The sequence below is a fragment of the Neoarius graeffei genome, chromosome 1 (assembly GCF_027579695.1).
Source record: "Neoarius graeffei isolate fNeoGra1 chromosome 1, fNeoGra1.pri, whole genome shotgun sequence".
Taxonomy (NCBI): domain Eukaryota; kingdom Metazoa; phylum Chordata; class Actinopteri; order Siluriformes; family Ariidae; genus Neoarius; species Neoarius graeffei.
In genome coordinates this window covers 37,574,560-37,594,874 of record NC_083569.1, presented here as the reverse complement: position 1 = coordinate 37,594,874, position 20,315 = coordinate 37,574,560, and the positions used below count along the sequence as shown (strand labels likewise).

Here is a 20,315-nt window from a genome sequence, read left to right as displayed (position 1 = left end):
CTCGGGGCTGGCTGGCTCAGCTCGAATGCCAACTTTACGGTCGATTTTAACGCTCAATTTTTTTTTTTAATTTCCATTTATGCAGCATACAAGAGTCAAGGATGGATATACTATCAACTCAGGAATGTATTTAAAAATAAAAGGTTCTGCATATCTCCTTTAAGAATGATAGGCAGACTGAGACAGGAACAAAAGTCAGCCATCAGGACAGGTTTGATGCATTTATTTGTTCGAGGACCATTTAGGAAAGTCAACAGCATCCACTTTTACATTTCAAAAAACAATGAAAATCACCACAGGAACATAAACACAATCACTGGATGCCTGGTCAAGAGAGAATCGAGAATTACAAGCAGGACAATGAGGCGTGGATGTGGACATCTTGTATTAGTCTGTCTAATAAGGTCTGGTTTATTTCCAAGAGATATCAAGATTTCAGAGCATTCCAGTAATTTAAAGCGTATACAATAAATGATAAAGCATCAGTGCTGGTTTTGTAAAAAGATTGTGGGTTCCAGTGCTGTTTTTAAAAATCACCCCACACTCATAACCAGACATACGATAATTAACTCCCATTGAATGAGACGGCTTGGAGCGATGAATTTAATGAACTGGTGCTGGAGTTTAGGTTCAGGTCATTCATTAGAACCTAGAATTCACCGAAGTGATTTATATTGCATTTCCTAGGATTACAGAGATATATTATTACAGAAAAAAAAACACCCCACACACACACACACACAATGTACAGTCAAGAGCTGTAAATGCATGCATGTAACATTTTTACCATCAAAACAGACCAAAAGGCAATTAAAGCCATCTGAAAAACAATTAAAAAAAAAAAAAAAAAAAAAAAAACACTCGTATCTTGAGAGGAGTACCTCCTGAGCTTCGTGGGCTGAACATTTTCTCAATAGGGAGCTTTAAATGAAAGTCAACCTGTGCTTCTTATTTCAGTAAACAAAAACTGAATGGCGAGGGGGAAAAAAAAAATGCATACAGTAGAAGAAATATGGAATGCTACACATCCTCAGGATGCCTCACACGTTTTTAATATACTCTTATAAACATTCTTATACAGCGTTTCGTTGGGAACCAGTCACGACTGAAGTGTGTCCTGGTGCCAATGCAAATACAAACACTATTAATAATCAAGTGAACTTGGGTTCACGAACAGATTTGGGAATAGTGATAGATTAGCCGTGTCCTCGTCTAGTAATAGTTTTGCAGATGAATGCACACAACACGTATAAGAATGAACAATATTCAAAGTGTCCAGAATTGGACTGGCTATAAGATTTACAACAGATCTGACTTTAATGCATTTCCATACCATGGAATAATAACACTTCAGACAGCCATACTACATACAAAGAACATTATTCCACTTTTTCCTCTGTGTTGTACAGAACAGGAAGTCACAGCAAGCTACACAACCCTAGAGGGGTTTCAAAAACTTTCACCAAAGTTTAGATATCTGAAATCCAGTCTTTGCATGATGGGATTCTATTCTACAGAATCTTAGATTTTTTTTTTTTTTTAAACGCACACATTCATACATTTTTCAAGAAAATAACCTCCAGGAATCAATACAACTCTCATAATATATCTTATACTTCAATAACAAGGCCAACATCACACCTGTGGAAGATATTTCTTCTTCTGAGGTTCATTATGGTGGAACGTGTCTTAAAGACCTGACTTAAACATGCATTCCTTTAAGACAAAGTGGCGCGAATGTTTTATTCGCCAGTAAACAATGGATAAAAACAGACAGAGGGGGAGAAAAAAAAAATACATTTAAATAATTTACTATGTATTTACATAGTTGGGCTGTGCATCTAACACAGCGTCGTCGTTCTTCTTTGATGTTTGTCTTGCAGGCGGTGTATTCTCTAATCTCCCATTTTTACTTTCGATGTCTGGGGAAAGAAAATGTGTCAGACAGTATTGATATTCAAGAAAATAACTGGTGGGAGGGTTCAATTTATGAACTGCACTTCAGGAAGAAGCAGATGGAATGAAGGCGAACGCATGTGATTGGATTTCAGAATGCAGTCCGTTTACTTACACACACACACACACACACACACACACACACACACACACACAAATTCCATTTGTTTCATTTGCAGTAGTTACCAGGATGCCCAGATAACTGAAATTTAACTACATGCATCAGATCCATCTCCAGGGTGTAACTAATAAATTATGATCACTCTACATATCAAGTCTTTAGTGTTGCCAGATGGAGATGAAGAACTGATATCATGAAAATGAGCACAACAGAAAACTCCATATTAGCTTTGGATCGTATAGGAGTATAGGATGTGCCAAGCATGCAGTTTTATTTAAAAAATAAACAAAAATAAATACAATTTAAAAGGGGGGAGGGGGAGGAGGTTTGCATGCATTTAACCCATTTAAATGTCCTCCACAAACATCCAAATAAAAACAGTACTGGTAGTATGTCTGACCTGAACAATAAGAGATCTTTGTCATGATACCAATAATGATAAAAGTCTGATTTCCGATAAATCGATGTTAATCGGCCGATATCCACCCTTCGAAAAATTTCCATTCAAATAGAAACGTTCAATTTAAAATATATTTATTCAAATGAACGCCACAGAATTGCGATAATTAAAGTCTAGATATAGAGATGAAAGTGGAGCAAAGAAAAAAAAGTCCTGAACTTTTGAAAGTCAAACTAAGATGGGGGGCAACGTCCCCCCCAAAAAAAATTTTAACACGCAAAACCCTGCATTCTAGTGCATTTTAGTACTTATTTTCACTAAAACAAGTTATAACTTTTAAGCCTTTTTCTTTCATCAAATTTAATTCCCCTAGTTCATGAGTAATTTTCAAGAGCGCATTTAGAAAACGTGGCGAGTTTCCTGGCTACACAGTTCATTACTTTGGAAAAAAAAAAAAAAAAAAAAAAAGACAGCTGAAGGTAAACTCAGCAAAATCCCAAAACAGTGCTGTTAAAAAGTAAAGGTCTGTTAGAGTTTCTAAAGCTTTCAGGTTTCAATGTTGGGGACATTGAGCCTCGTTTATCAATCTTTTAGTAGAGCTGTGCGTTTGCAGAAGCTAAAGTGAACTAAAAATTTCCAATTCATATTTATGCGAGTTGAAGCCATTTGTTTACATTAGTTCATATTGTCTGTAAATTTAAACACACCAATGAATACCAAATTTCTCATGTAAATCAGGGGCGTAGCTAGGATTTTTCAGGGTGTGTGTGTGTGTCACACACTGACTGGCAGCCTGAGTGCATTATGTAACAAAAAATAAATACCATTGCTAGTTTTAGGCAGCTTAGAAACCGGCTCTTCCATTATTGCTGTTTCTTCCACATTTTCTTGATGCTGTGTTCTAGAAACGGCACTAAAACTTGGCTTCGAAACCACAAAATGCAACTGTGATGGAAAAAAAAAATGTATATAATAAATTGCTTTCCTGTCTTCATGTCGAAAGAAGGAGGAAAGTTTTCCTTGTTTTGACATGGCAAATTATTAACAAGAGGAAATACTCGTAATTCGCAACTAAAAAGACTGCAGCTACACTGGCAGCTTGACCATGCTTTCTAGTGCGATTGTGTTGCACTTTCGCAGAACGGTGTCAGACCTGCGCGCCTTAGCTTGTGCACCTGAAGGCGTGCCTTGCGCGCGCGCCTAACAAGCTCCGGCACACGCACCGTTAACAAAGAACACCTGTCTTTAATCAATGAACTATGCTTGGGCTATTTAAGGACTGCGCCCATGCAAGGATGATGTGAGGTATTACGCCGCGTCTAGGAACACGAAAAATAAATTTATCCATTCAGGATTTTCAAGAGTTGTCAAATATCCAGATTTCCGGGTAATTCCGGAAGACTTTCATCTATATAGATACATAACTAGACTGCATTTCAGCAGAGAAAATGCAAAGTGTGCTTGCTGAGCTGTAGCAGAGGGTCACTAACAGTAGCAATGCTAGGTGCTTACTGCATGGCAGGCGCTGCTATCTGTTTATATAGTAAATTGCAAATTTTCGATCTCCGTATACCAACATAAAAAAAAAAAAAGGGAAGTTCTGCTTTACGAGTTGGGTATTTTATTAAAGGGAAAAAAAAACCCTCAATTTTCAGAATATGCACAAGATTGCTTACTATTGACATGGCGACTGTTTTTCTGAACGTTGACTGTGCAACCGCTGGGTGTGGCCATGTTGGATTTTGGTCAAAAGTCGATGACGTACTGCCCGTGACTCTAGCTCACTTTCTATTGGTCGAAGCTGGCCAAAATCAATACCAGAAGTAGTGAACAATGATGACCTCTGGTGGGCCTTTTCGCAGTAATTTCGGTCAAACCAGAAGCTGGCCACAGCTCGTGGAAGTTCTAGTGACGGTCAATAGATGTGTATCCTTCCATGGAAAAAATGAGAAGGCTGAGGGATGTTAATAATATTGTTTTGAAGAAGTTACATTGGATTAGAAACATGTAATACATAACGCTTTTGAGCGACACTCTGTAGAACAGCGCTGCCACCTAGTGGCCTTGTTGTGCCATCAGCGTGCATTAAGCGGCATTTGCATGCTGATTAGGCGAGTTGGAGAGAAGAGAACACAGTCAGAGAGGACAGAATACTTTACGTGAATAAATATTGCATAAATTAATAAGTAGAATGTCATTTTTTGCAAGAAAAACCTATACATTTGAAGAAATTTGATTAAAACACTGAAAAAAAAACCCCTCAACACCTTTAAAGTAGACCAGCTTAGAATAAATTGATTTATTTCGCGGTGCGGTTTCCATCAAATCCTGCGCTCTGACTGGCTGGCGAGCGGGTCCGTATCCTACGGTACGGACCCCGGTTATGGACCTCTGACGACTCGCTTGTTCACACCAAACATAGCATCATTTTTTTGTCAACATTTATTTATTTTTTTTAATAAGATTTACTTATAAGATTATCAAAAATCTTGTAAATTTTTGCCTGCATTTCTCAGGAGAATAGCATTAATTTTACAGCATGGACAGCGATAACGACAGTGTTCACAGCGAAAGCGAGTTTTACTACCCTGAGGAAGACGAAATAAAACAAAACATTTCAGGAGAAAGATAAAAACCTCTAACTGTTGCTAACGCCGAGCAAAAACATGGCTGAATCCTGAATGACTCAATTTTGTATAAGTAGGGGACTACATAGGCGGCAAAATGTAGTTTTTTTCCTGCCATGGAAGTGCACTTGTATACCGAGGAGGAAGCCATTTGCATTACAGCCGCGAACGAGGATTCAAAATGGTGGCTTGGCTCGGTTTTCCTTTTCGGGCGCTCTCATTTTCTGTTAGAATTTGGTAAAGAAAAAAAATAAATATATTATTTACCAGCTTAAGGTCGGTCCGTATGGTGAAATACCGTGACCTCGGCCCTGAGTGCATTATGTAACAAAAAATAAATTACCCATTGCTAATTTTAGGCAGCTTGGAAACCGGCTCTTCCATTATTGCTGTTTCCTCCACGTTTTCTTGATGTGTTCTCGAAACGGCACTAAAACTTAGCTTCGAAGCCACAAAATGCAACTCTGATGGAAAAAATAGATAAATTGCTTTCCTCTCTTCACATCGAAAGGAGGAGGAAAGTTTTGCTTGTTGTAACATGGCGAATTAACAACACAAAGAAATACTTATAATTCACAACTAAAAAGACTCCAGCTACACTGGCAGCTTGAACATGCTTTCTACTGCGATTGTGTTGCGCTTGCGCAGAACGGTGTCAGTCCTGCGCGCCTTAGCTCGTGTCCCTGAAGGCGCACCTTGCGCGCGCGCGCCTAACGAGCCCCGGCATGCACGCCGTTAAACACCACCGGCCTTTAATCAATGAACTATGTTTGGGCTATTTAAGGACCGCGCCCATTCAAGGACGATGAGAAGTATTACGCTGCGTCTAGGAACGTGAAAAATAAAATCTCCATTCGGAAAACCGGAGATTTTCAAGAGTTTTGTCAAATATCCGGATTTCCGGGTAAATCTGGAAGACTTTCATCCATATAATAAAGTGGCCAGAAAGCACACCAATTATATCCCTCGTCAAAAAACTCCCATGCAAGGATTGGCCAAGGATGGCTCACATGACATAAAATAGTTCCACCATTGATTAAGCAATGCATCTTGTGACCTCAAAAAAAAAAAAAAAAAAAAACCCATGGTGAGAGTCAGTCATGGTATATCCCGGATATACCATGAATTGATGTCAATTTCAAGCTATACGGTCGACTCAAGTCACAGCTGTGGCTCCGCGAGCATGCGTGTGTGTAGATCTACGTATTATGATCATGCCTAGCAAGGTAGGCGATGGCATCGTACATATACAGGTCAAAGGTCGCTCTTGATGTAAACAAACATGGCTGCCTCCAGTGAGTTTATGCCGAGATTTAGCCTCAACACTTTTAGTTTGGAATTTTTTGATGAGGGATATAAATCTAATATACCATGCACTGAGGGGCTCCGGTAATTATGGTTTCTGTGTGGTGACTGGCATAGTACCATTTTCTTCAGGGCTGTGCCCCTCACCAAATAGCACTATACCAGTGACCTCAGAGTGTCCGCAAGTTCAACCGGAGTCTCTCGGTGCATGGTAGATTAGATTAACATTCTCACATAGCTAAATACTTTTAAAGGCAACATTCTAACAAGGTGAAAACACGAAACGCACATCAGTCAGACAAGTAAGGAGTCATGATATACTTTAAGAATTCAAGTAGAGCCCTGCACTCCCGCAGGAGTCCCGTGGGACCCGATGCAAAGCAGTGCGGCGTGGGACAAATTTTGAAAGCTCATTGCGGGCGCGGGCGGGAGTGCACAATGTGGGAGAGGTGATAAGCTGCAGTCCCACTAACTAAAAACATGTTTAAAATAAAATTTATAAATTATTAATTTATGTCTATCATATATAATTTGTGCTGGATATTTTATTTGGCATTAATAAAAACATTTTAAGATGCCTAAATTTGTGGATGTGGTCTAATCTCACGTACGTTTCCGACTCCTTTCCGCTCTTCCGTGTTTGAGATCTCCGATCATGGCAGAAGAGCAGAGCTCCTCTAGTGAAGCTCACAGTGTTTCAGAAGTAAGTGCTGCTTTAAAAAGAGGTACATTTACCGTTAAAAAGTCAAGAGTCCTGAAATCCTGAACGTGAGCTGTAAATATTTATGCTCAAATCCACTCAAAGTAGGGGGCGGGGCACCATCACGCTGTGTCTTTAAGTTATATTAATTTCTTATAGGCCTACTTGTATTTCCTAGAATGTAAATGTGAGGAGTGACATATAAGCTATGTGCAATTATACAATATTCTTAATATCCACTGTAGATTTTGGTAGGTGTGTTGGGCATCTCTGTAAAGCCTCAGCTGCGCATGCCGCCTGGCAACGCACACCCTCGCTACGTCTGCATCATGCGGGATTTGCGGGCGGGAGCGGGACAAAATATGGCAGGTGCGGGCGGGACTGAAAATCATAATTCTTTGCGGGAGTGGGACTGCACAATGCAGGAGCGGGACTGAAAATTCTGTCCCACGCAGACCTCTAAATTCAAGGTTCCCTTTGGGGAAGCAATGTCTGTTGATGGACCCTCCAGAAGCACCCAAGAGCAAGAGAAAAAGAAAGCGAAATAGGCCAGAAGTATTGGCACTAGCTTCAAATGTCTTAGCATTTAAATTTTTTTTTTTTTAAACATTTTGCTTTCCGTATACTCACTATGTTAGCTCTGTGAGTATGTATGGTATCCTGGTAAACATGGAAGATTTTGTAGCATGGTGGCATAAACAGAAACGGAATCAGTGAGAGAGAGAAAACTTACAAGACAGGCAAACATGAAATGTGCGTTACGGAGCGTGAACTTGACAGAGCTGCGAATCTGGGACGGACCCATTTCCGTTTTTTTGAAACGCATGAACTGAATAAACGTGAGCCTTGAGCTCGACTTAAAACTCCACCCATCTCCCGAGTCTGCCTCCATGTGTGTAAACACATTGCTTCCATAGGCTAGCTAATAAATGGCGCTGTGCTCGCTAATCTTTGACTGCAGCTAGCTTAACATGCTACTTCAAAACAATGCTTTGCTTCCCCTCTCAGTTGTTGAATGTGTGCGCAAGGACATGTATCGCATGAGTAGCAGTTAATGTGTGTGACAAATAATATATAATTTTCTCGTAAACGTTTTTCCACACTAGTGACACATGAAATTTGTCGCCATAGGATGCAGCTAGCTTACTAACTTAGGCAGCAAACTTGACACTGGGATTTCTTCTTACACAAAAAGCCGGTCTAACATAACCTCGATCACCTTTCTAAAATGCTAAAGCAGCATTTACCTTCGACTTGAGGTTCACAATAGAGCCCTGCACTCCCGCGGGAGTCCCGTGGGACCCGACGCAAAGCAGTGCGGCGCGGGACAAATTTTGAAAGCTCATTGCGGGCGCGAGGGGGAGTGCACAATGAGGGCGCGGGAGGTGATAAGCTGCAGTCCCGCTAACTAAAAACGTGTTTAAAATAAAATTTATAAATTTATGTCTATCATATATAATTTGTGCTGGATATTTTCGTCTCGTCTTCTTCCGCTTATCCAGGACCGGGTCGCGGAGGCAGCAGTCTAAGCATGGAAGCCCAAACTTCCCTTTCCCCAGACACCTCGGCCAGCTCCTCGGGAAGAACACCGAGGCGTTCCCAGGCCAGCCGAGAGACATAGTCCCTCCAGCGTGTCCTGGGTCTTCCCCGGGGCCTCCTCCCGGGGGGACATGCCTGGAACACCTCCCCAGGGAGGCGTCCAGGAGGCATCCGAAAAAGATGCCCGAGCCACCTCAGCTGGTTCCTCTCGATGTGGAGGAGCAGCGGCTCTACTCCGAGCTCCTCCCAAGTGACTGTGCTTCTCACCCTATCTCTAAGGGAGCGCCCAGCCACCCTGCGAAGGAAACTCATTTCAGCCGCTTGTATCCGTGATCTTGTTCTTTCTGTCATTACCCAAAGCTCATGACCATAGGTGAGAGTCGGAACGTAGATCGACCGGTAAATTGAGAGCTTCGCCTTTTGGCTCAGCTCCTTCTTCACCACGACGGACCGGTAAAGCGACCGCATCACTGCGGAGGCTGCACCGATCCGCCTGTCGATCTCACGCTCCATCCTTCCCTCACTCGTGAACAAGATCCCGAGATACTTAAACTCCTCCACTTGAGGCAGGACTTCTCCACCAACCTGGAGAGGGCAAGCCACCCTTTTCCGGTCGAGAACCATGGCCTCGGACTTGGAGGTGCTGATTCTCATCCCAGCCGCTTCACACTCGACTGCAAACCGCCCCAGTGCATGCTGAAGGTCCTGGTTTGAAGAAGCCAACAGGACAACATCATCCGCAAAAAGCAGAGATGAAATCCTGTGGTTCCCAAACAGGATTCCTTCCGGCCCCTGGCTGCGCCTAGAAATTCTGTCCATAAAAATTATGAACAGAACCGGTGACAAAGGGCAGCCCTGACGGAGTCCAACATGCACTGGGAACAGGTCTGACTTACTGCCGGCAATGCGAACCAGACTCCTGCTCCGTTCGTACAGGGACCGGACAGCCCTTAGCAAAGAGCCCCGAACCCCATACTCCCGAAGCACCCCCCACAGAATACCACGGGGGACACGGTCGAATGCCTTCTCCAGATCCACAAAGCACATGTGGACTGGTTGGGCAAACTCCCATGAACCCTCGAGCACCCTATGAAGGGTATAGAGCTGGTCCAGTGTTCCGCGACCAGGACGAAAACCGCATTGTTCCTCCTGGATCCGAGGTTCGACTATTGGTCTGGATATTTTATTTGGCATTAATAAAAACCAGGGCTTTGAACCGGTTCAAGGAACGAAAACGAAAACCGGGAACTTTTTCTATTTCACATGGAACAGAAACGAAACCAGAAACTTTATTATTTTTTATGTTCCGGAACAGAAACGCTTATTAAAAATAATGGTAACCGGTTAATACCGGTTTTTATTTCGTTCCTCAAAGTTTCCGTAGCCTACAAATAAAAAAGTCATTCTTCTCCTGCACAAGTTTCTATGACCCGCTGGGGTTCACTTCCTGTGTGACGTTCGCTGACCGAATGGAGAGAGCGGGAAGGTGGACTACTATCACTTCTCCATGTGATAATCAGTAAGTGCATTACTGAGTGTCTGAGCAAAGAAGAGCCTGAACATTGCAACCTCCCTATTGGCTGTTTGTAAAAATGTATCAATTGTTGCCCTTCCCACGGGAATCATCGCGGGCTCGAGAGACGAGACCTGACGAGTTAGTTCGTTGGTAGCAGAACAAAATGTCTGGACACAAATCGGGTTTTCAGAAAAGGAAAGAAAATAAATGGAGGGTCAAAAATACAAAAAAGGAGGCAGAAAATGCAAAACGAGTTTTAAGGTAGGACAAATGGTTACTTTTCTGAGGCAGCCCGCTGTGGCTGCAGGCTTTCAGTTGTGTCATTGAATGGTTACTTTTCTGAGGCAGCCCGCCGTGGCTGCCTGCAGGCTTATTTATTATAGCCCATTTAGTTAAAATAGTTGATATAAAATGTTTGTTATGTGATGGTTGTCCTGATTTAGACTTTTTTTTTGGGGGGGGGGGGGGGGGGGTGCGCGATGTTGCACCCGGGTCCAGATTAGGGCAGAACCGGCCCTGGCTACATTTCAGGTGTAGTTTGTTTTATGTATGTATGTACTTGCATAGATATGTACTTGGTCTTCCAATATGGCGCCTAACAAAATCTCGCGGCGCGGTGACGTCATGCGGTAGCCCTCTATAGGGCCTGACTTGCCTTTGGTAACACACTAAATGAATTCTCTTTCATTTTTGGCACTTTTTCTGTTTGTGTAGATGGGAAGACATACTGAGAATCCAAATCGCCAACATTTGAAATAATAATGGTTTTGAATTATTTCTTGTCTTAGTTAATGAAGGTTGTAATAGAATTAGCCTACATTTGGCTTAAGCTGGATGAGACAGAGACATAATTTTATAGCCATTTGTTAAACAGCTGACAGGGAACGTAATTAACCGTTCCGGGAATGAAATTTTTTTGTTCTAACCGGTTCGGGAACGTCTATTTAATGGTGGAACCCAAAACTGGAAACGTTAAAATTCCGTTTCTGTTCGGAACGAACCAATAGGAAAAAAATTCTGGTTCAAAGTCCTGATAAAAACATTTTAAGATGCCTAAATTTGCTGATGTGGTTGTGGCAGCGGGGGCGTGGCCAAGCAGCAGTCTGTGAATGGAGGGCAGGGTCGGGGAAGGCAAGTGGCTAGGTCATTACACCTGATGTCAATTTGTGTGTGTTGCAGGGATGGAGTATGAAGGGAGGGGGAGAGGAGAAAAGAGGGATTCGCTCCCCGACCACAACACGTGTGTGAGAGAGAGAGAGAGAGAGAGAGAGAGAGAGAGAGTGTGTGTGAGTGAGTGAGTGAGTGAGTGAACGAAAGAAAGCTGAAAAGCTCAATAAAGTGAGTGGTGTGCGTCCCGGGTTTCAGCACCACTGTAGTAATCCCCGATGTGGATGGAGCACAGAAGCACGGCAGGCGAGAGTTCGTGTTCACACCCACTCACTTTATTGAGCTTTTCAGCTTTCTTTCACACACACGCGTTGTGGTCGGGGAGCGAATCCCTCTTCGCTCCTCTCCCCCTCCCTTTATACTCCATCCCTGCAACAAACAAACAAAACACACACACAAATTGACATCAGGTGTAATGACCTAGCCACTTACCTTCCCCGACCCCGCCCTCCATTCACAGACTGCTGCTTGGCCACGCCCCCGCTGCCACAGTGGTCTAATCTCGCGTACGTTTCCGATTCCTTTCCGCTCTTCCGCGTTTGAGATCTCCGATCATGGCAGAAGAGCAGAGCTCCTCTAGTGAAGCTCACAATGGGTATCTCTGTAAAGCCTCAGCTGCGCATGCCGCCTGGCAACGCGCACCCTCGCTACGTGGGCTAGGTGAAGGATCGGTCAGTGGAGAGCTCAGCTAAGCTCAGCATGTTTAATTCCCCAAGCCAATGACAAGAACTTTCGTGAGAAATAATGCGAACGTCTGCATCATGCGGGATTTGCGGGCGGGAGCGGGACAAAATATGGCAGGCGCGGGCGGGAGCGGGACTGAAAATCATAATTCTTTGCGGGAGCGGGACTGCACAATGCGGGAACGGGACTGAAAATTCTGTCCTGCGCAGACCTCTAGTTCACAAACCTGCTAGCATACGTGGCACATTTCTGCTCACCAAACACCACTTTTCGTCCAACAGAGAACGGGTTCTTGAATTGTCTCCGTTCAGGGTTCTTTGAACCTCAGTGTAGGGCTGCACGATTATGGAAAAAAATGATAATCACGGTTATCTTGACCAAAATTGTAATCACGATTATTCTTGATGTTCGGGAAATCACTTAAATTTTATTTCACTATATTCAAACAAACAATATGAACAGCTTTCAGTGCAGAATGAAATTTAAAAGAGAAATTCTGATTTCCAAATGACAAATAAATGAAATTTATCCAAGGAATTACCAAAGGATGAAGGAACTGAAAACTCAATTGCAACAATTACACAGCATTATACTGAGGCTGAATCCAAAATACGTCCAAATAACAGAACTTGAGCCCTTTCAAGGGACAAACTCCTCCTCACCTCCCCCTGCTTCTTCAGACATAGATTGACTCTGTTGTTCCGACATAGTTAGCTTTTCTCTCTCACCTCAATCTGTTACCTACTCTCACGCTATCACCCCTTGAAGAAGATACCGCTGCACTGAAGCTCTGCGCACTTGGCTTGCTTGCTTATTTAGGCAGAGTAATGAAACCTTACGTGCGTCAGTTCGCCCCCTAATGGTTTGGCGGAGTACTGGTCAAAAAGTGCTTGATCAGATATGCAGCAGAGCTCGCATTTTAAATGGAAATAAATCGCAATTTTCATTTAATTTAATCGTGGCAGCCAAAATCGCGATTTTCGATTAAATTCGATTAATTGTGCAGCCCTACCTCAGTGCCTGCGTTTTCACCAGTTTTGAGTGGAACGACTGTAACGAAGAATGAGTCATGAACGGAGGGCGTCGTACAATGCACAACAGAAGTAAACAGAATTAGCAAGCTGATGGCGCACATTTATTCCCTGTGAGCTTTTGTTTGTTATTGGCCCATTTTTTTCTGAAGACGTGTCCTTTTCTGACACGTTCTCCAGTGCTGCGCTCAGCTTCCTCTCCAAACTAATGACATGCCCAATGATGTCATGGTTTGTGCTGAAAAACCAGCTATGTGATGTTCCAGCTGGGAACCAACTTTTCAGGTTCTAAACCAATTTATTTTGGGTCGAAATGCTCCGAACTGTTCAAAATTTGGTGTGGGAATCAGAACAGAACCAGATCCTTGTTGGTGGAAAAGGGTGTACAGTGGAATATGTAGGCTAACTGGCCAGCTGCGAAACTCCGAATAAAGGTGCCTTATTGGCCCTTGATCAGCCTCATTACAGCTGATACCAATAAGGTTATTAAGAACCATTATCAGCTGATCGATACATCAGTTCACACCTGGCAAATAATGCAAGTTTTAAGTAAATATTCTCAGATTCAGTTCATTCTGCCATCCATATAAAAGGTGAGAATATGTAGATCCTTGGCAACAAATAATTTCAATAATAGCTTTTGGGAGCATTTATTTTTGTTGTGATTAATCACGGTAACAGAACTGACACAAACCTCTGGGACAGGTACAAAAATTAACAAAACATCGAAAAAATATCTTTTCTTAATGGCATTTTCAATTTGTGACATTATATGTCCATTGTGGTTTCCACAGTCTTGTCGTTGAACATGAAAACGTTTCAATTCCACCTTTGTCCAACATTAAGAATCATGTCTGAAAAAAAGTCTCTTTCAAGTGGGACAGCCATTTTTGCTCATTTTCGACCCTAAAATTTGCTACAAAATACACATTTATGAACCAAAGTAGTCCAATTTTGAAATGCAAGGTAGAACTGATAATGTTTTATCATATGAGACCATAAAAAGGTTTTAGAAATCTCAAAATGTAAACAAAACACGTCCGGACAAAAAAAAAAAAAAGTTTTCTGTGAAATTGACTCATATACAGAACTGTACAGTGTTCACTCACTTGAGGATTTTCATATGCAAGAATAAAAATAATTTTTTCACTAAACAACATTCACAAAAAACGTGTTTGCAATTAATTGGGATCCACTGTTTTTATCATTTCAACCGCGCATCAGACCCTCAGCCAACTGAAAATGTCTTTCATGCACTTTTCTCCCTCATGAGAATTTTGAAAAGTTGGCAAGTATGTATTATTTGCACTAACATTTTAATATTGAATAAGCAAATCAAAATTGTGTATAATTACCTTACATCCATGCTGTGGGAAAAGTTTTGAGCGAAAATTAAAACTAACTTCGAGTGAAAAAGGTGAAATAATCTGTGATGAAGTTGGCAGAGACTCTGAGGTAAAGTGAGAGGAGGCGGGAGGGGTCAAGCATCACTGCCGCCTCACAGACTCACTTTCCCGGGTTAAACTCCCACCGCTCCCCCTCTCTCTAGCTTTTGTTTTGTTTTCACTGAGTAACCATTTTGATTTGTAAACTAGAGCCGTGATTTAAACTGCTGTTTCTTCGGACATAACTAAAACAAACTGAAATAAAAACCGCCCCTTCTTTTCTCCTCAGAAGGTTTAGCCTCCGATGCCAACCTTTTCGCCACAGCTTTCATAGCGTGCGCATCCAGGAAGCAACAGATGGCGCGAGGCCCCGTTGCCACGGCAACCTTCATCACTCCGCGAAAACATACCCAACTGTCGCACGTGCAGTGACACCATCACCACTCACAGGCTTATTATGGGGAAAGAAATGAGCTGGGTTGTTTTTTCTTCTTCCCCATGTTTATTTACTTTAAAAACACACACCAAACTGATGATCAGGTGCATCTTTACGCTCGATCACGGAGGCTGCCATCTTTTCAACTCTTTATTTGAAGCGAGCTTACATACAGCTATCTAACAAGCGCGTTCATTGGTTGTTACAGAGCGATGGGCCAATCACGTACCTCGTTTCATCTCAATGACAATTACTGAAAGTTGGAACAAATGGGATATGAATGCGGATTTTTGAGCGAAAAATCGGAAATTTTTTTTTTAAATTTTGAGGTGAAAAAAGTGGAATTCCGCGAATTCGCGGAAAAATCACATCCCTGCAATAAAAAGTTGTACGCCTCCATGCTCTTCCAGGTTTTCATCTGTGTGTCCGTGCAGAACAATGTCTGCAGCAACAGGTAGTTTAAGACGTCGGGGAACTCAACGGATGAATAATTTTCCAACTCGTAGGAAAAATCCTTCTTTGTTAGCGTGTATCCTATTGAGTGGTTTCTGTATCCATGTCTTGGTTTTAATAACTTGCTCGTTTGCTGGACACAAACATGGCAATAAGTTCTTGTGTTAATGGACCAGACTCCACTTTTGGATCATTAATCCCTTTTGACTGAGAATGACCTGCATGCATGGGTTTGGCTTCTGGCACATCCGTACAGTTTTAAATACAATACCTACAATTAAAAACAGTGTTTGTATTACACTTATTTAATTTCTGGACTCCCATCTGTAACAGGGAGTGACGTTGAATCCCATTAATACACTTTACAATAGATTGGCCAGAATAATTCGGAATCTTTTTTTAAATGGGCCCCGATTCAGTACAAGTATGAATACGTGGGCCTTAAAACAGAAAAGGTTGAGAAACCCTGCACTAGAGAATACCTGGAACTCCCCACTAGTCAGACAGAACTGAAAAAGCCTTTTGGATGAGAGGTGAAATGTCTTCAAGCAAGTCCAGTTGCCTCCTTTAGCACCTACGGTTTCCTATGGCTGATCATTAGCAGCCTTTTTTTTTTTTGTGCTATCCAACTCCCTCTGGTGTGCTTTGCTTAAACAGCCTTTCACAGATACTACAGGCAGTTCAGATTCCTACTATGATATCACATCCCAAACTCAATTACAGGAAAGGGGGGGGAAGGAAGGAAGCCCCTGAGAATGATGCAACAGAAAAACGGAACATGATGGTTTCAAGAAAACTTATTTTCTCTCCCTGGAGCCATGAAAGAAAGGCCTTTAAGTGTCAATCATTATGCCTAAAGAGTATTAAACATTTCCTCTCCTCTACGGGGATACAATTCTTTCTGATCACAGTTCATGAAGTGGAAAGAATTACCCACCTGCAAGATGGCTACGATGACTCCAAACAGCCCAATGGCACTGCCAAAGATTTCCACGATGAGAATCTTAACAAAGAGGCTGGCATTCTGGGCATCAGCCAAAGCAGCCCCACTGCCCACGATGCCGACGCAGATGCCACAGAACAGATTGGAAAAGCCAACAGTGAGACCTGCTCCGAACATGGAGTAGCCTGGAAACATGGCACCATCAAAATGGTTAAACTCACAGAACCAGAAGTCAGAATTGAACGTTAAGGAAAACCTAAAAATATTTCATTTGTGCGGTTTTGTACCTGCTTGGTAGTTCCTTGCTCCGATTGTTTCTGGAGTTGTGCCACTAAAAGACTAGGGCACAGGAGAACGTATAGAATGAGTAATGATTAGTTAAAAAAAAAAAAAAAAGCAGTTTAATCAAATCCAAACACTCCATTCATTTATTAAAAATACCTTCTGGTGTATTTCCCACTCAACTAGATAGACTTTCACTTTTCAAAGCTCACCTCGGCCATGTTACTGATAACAATTGCCATGATGATCCCATAAATGGCAACAGCTTCACAAAAGATGATACTGCAGAGCGAAGACCATAACACAACGTCAGCAAAGTTCACATGAAATGAATCAACTTAAAAAAAATAGAGAGAGAATGCAGACAGGACAAACCTGACGAGGTTCTTGGTTTTAATTCTCGGGGCTTTGACACCTCCTCCAATGATGCTGGAGCCAGTGATATAAATTCCCCTGCAGAGATCAGAACATGCTTAATACTAATATCATGCGTGTTTCTATACTGTATAACGTGTAGAAATTCATAATGTTATGCAAATGGTTAGAGAGCGGCAGTAAACCCGAATCTGTTCAACATAGCACTGATCGTTTTACAAATATGTTAGATATTTTAACATTTTCCAATTTTAAAGATGGGGGGAAAAAAAAAAAAAAATCAGATCAGCTGCTTCCAGACTAGGGCTGAACGATTTTAAGAAAAAATTGAATTGCGATTTTTCTGGCAGACATTGCGATTTCGATTTCAACCACGATTTTTTTCTTTAAATCAAGTTTCAGTGCAAATTAATTAATACAATGAATTCCATAAAGCTAATGCAAGAATGAAAACTGAGGTCAACAGATTTCAAATGTAGGCCTGTTTAACAACATTGAGTGCCTGAGGAACAAGTTATCTCTCATCTCATTATCTCTAGCCGCTTTATCCTTCTACAGGGTCGCAGGCAAGCTGGAGCCTATCCCAGCTGACTACGGGCAAAAGGCGGGGTACACCCTGGACAAGTCGCCAGGTCATCACAGGGCTGACACATAGACACAGACAACCATTCACACTCACATTCACACCTACGCTCAATTTAGAGTCACCAGTTAACCTAACCTGCATGTCTTTGGACTGTGGGGGAAACCGGAGCACCCGGAGGAAACCCACGCGGACACGGGGAGAACATGCAAACTCCACACAGAAAGGCCCTCGCCGGCCCCGGGGCTCGAACCCAGGACCTTCTTGCTGTGAGGCGACAGCGCTAACCACTACACCACCGTGCCGCCCGGAACAAGTTATAATAACTTAAAAATAAAAAGAGAGCCATCTTAAGTAAACTTTTGCTTCTTTTACTTTTCCCATCTACAACATATCAGACATAAAAAAAGGTTGATCAATGGCTCAGCAGCATCAAAATATTGCACTTTTGTAAAAGAATGTACATAAGCATTATAAATTATAACTAGAGCCAACAATTCCCCTGTGGGAAATAAGAGTGATGCAGTCGCTATTGCAGGGCCCCTCCCTCCTGTGTGAGAGAGAGTGAGCGAGCAGCCCCTCCCCCACCCGCGCGCTCAGACACAGAGAAAGTGCAGTTTCTCCTCACAGTGCTCCCTCCAAACAACGGGGATTTACACGAAAACGGAAGGAGATATTCACAAAATTCTTTCACACTGATTGCCACAAGGCTTTCCTGAACGTAATTTTTTGTCTGTAGCGTAAAAAATGAGGACAATTTATTGACGAAACAAAACATGGGTCAGTAGTTTAGGAGCACTGAGAAAAACCGCGGCTTTGACGATCCCAAAATCGTGTTGTCTGAGATTGCGATTTTCGGTCGAAAACGATAGATCGTTCAGCCCTATTCCAGACTTTGAATATTATTTACAAAATGAAAACAGAGGGGAAAGAAAAATTAAAGTTTCACAAAGCCCACAATATTTCAGAAGTGTCCTGTACCCACATGGATTTTCATCATTTCTAAAAGTCGCAAGTCCTTTTTGTGTGTAACGTAGTAAAACTGTGGCACGCGTTTGTTAAAAGGCATTCAGATTAGCACCAATGCAGGCATTTCAGCTTTTTCCACATCATAAAATTCCCCAGCCTTCAGCGTGAGCTGTCCTCTTGTGAAAGCAGGAGAAAAGAGGAAATAGTATAAGCGCTCACCAAGCAGCTCCAACCACAGACAGAGAGATGGCCAGGCCGATTCCAAGGTTGGCCCACATGTATGGGGATGTCTCTGTTAAAAACCTGCCAGATGACACAAAGATTTTAAAATGCAGAGATCAACACCTCTCAAAAAAAAAAAATATCCAAATTATAAAATCATAGTATTCTTGATCTGATTGACAAAGTCAACCTAAAGCAATAAAACGTATCCTGTTGAAAATGCCTACAATTAAATGTTTCGACTTGGCACTCACCATGCTACGTCAAACCTGAATCCGAGGTCAAAGATTGTATAGCAGATTCCTGATGAGAAAAGTGAAACCGATTAGTCAAATCAGAATCTGAAGGCGGCATACAAATTTAGACCCTTTCATAAAACACATAAATAAATAAGGAAGGAAGGTTGGTTCAGACGACAAATGCAATCTAACCGAGACATCTTTCTGCATCAAGGAGTAGGAACACAGTTAAATTAAAACGGAATGAACATTTTCCACAACCAAAAAGAGGCCCATGACAAAGCATGTACTTGAATAAGGATGTGTGATAACTCAGACTCACATGAGAACTGTTCCTTCCTCATTCAGCCTGTTACACAGACTCAAAAGGCTTAAAAAGTGCACATCACGGGTAAATTCAGGAGCAAGATCAATGTAATTCTCCTATTTTATATTAAACGTTGGTCAAATGTCACATTTTGGATTTTGTGCAATACCACAAAAATTCAGTTGAAATCAAGCCATTTGAGGCGAATTGGTCCGCCTCTGAAAAAACTTGGCATTTGGATTTCCCGGCAAACACTGATTTTCGTGACGTCGCGTGCGGGACGCCTCCCTCTGAATCCTACGTCAGCACTGGTTTGTTTATGAGAAAACGACCTGGTGGTTTTCTGCAAATTTCTTCGTTATCGCGTAATTATTAAAATGGTTAACAGATGTATCGTAGGAGGGTGTAGCAACTAGCCTGGGCCCGCCCATCCTAAGCGTGACGCAACACGAGGGCCTGTTGCGAGCTTAGTCTGGCCAGGCAAGCTATCTACAGCTCTTCCAAGCTCCCGAAAAATCGGGAACCAATCAACTTTGAGCATCTCCAACGGCCCTGGGTAGAGGCGTGTTCAAGGCACTGACGTAGTAGAACTGCGACCGGAAGCCATAGATTGTTTACAGAATCTATGCCGGAAGCGCTTCATTCACGCTTCCGCATCTATTACGCATCTGCTGTCAGGGCTCGAAATTAACTTTTTTTCTTTGTGTCCCCCAGTGGTCCCGAATTCTGTGTTGTATTGTCCCGAATGGAAGCAATAGTGTCCCCATTTTTTTCCTCTCTGAAATAACCAGTGGTTAATATTATCATATGAAGTTACTATTATATTTGTAACTATGCAATTTTGAACCCTTTATATCATTTTTACAATAAGTCACAAGACACAAGCGACACATGTCCAATACATCATCTACTTCAAAATTACAGTTATTGCATTTTCAGTTTATTAAACTTCGCCGATCCCACTGTACGAATAGATACCCGTTTATTTAAAGGGGCCAACTAGCTCATTCAGAAAATGTTTCAACTCCCTACATCTGCAGTACACTTTAGTTGAAAATAAGACCCCTTTTATGTT

The 20,315-nt window shown here is 42.1% G+C and overlaps 1 protein-coding gene across 1 annotated transcript in view; it reads right to left on the bottom strand.

The window, feature by feature from the left end:
* Positions 1-208: 208 nt before the first annotated feature.
* The window catches only part of atp6v0b (ATPase H+ transporting V0 subunit b), a 34,213-nt gene continuing 14,106 nt past the window's right edge, over positions 209-20,315 (bottom strand). Inside the window, exons 2-8 of the mRNA XM_060922802.1 lie at positions 18,949-18,997; positions 18,692-18,775; positions 16,921-16,998; positions 16,758-16,827; positions 16,551-16,602; positions 16,258-16,448; positions 209-1,922 (exon numbers count right to left, since the gene is read on the bottom strand). Coding sequence (XP_060778785.1) covers positions 1,896-1,922; positions 16,258-16,448; positions 16,551-16,602; positions 16,758-16,827; positions 16,921-16,998; positions 18,692-18,775; positions 18,949-18,997 — 551 coding nt within the window. The 3' untranslated portion in view covers positions 209-1,895. The remainder of the gene's footprint in view (positions 1,923-16,257; positions 16,449-16,550; positions 16,603-16,757; positions 16,828-16,920; positions 16,999-18,691; positions 18,776-18,948; positions 18,998-20,315) is intronic.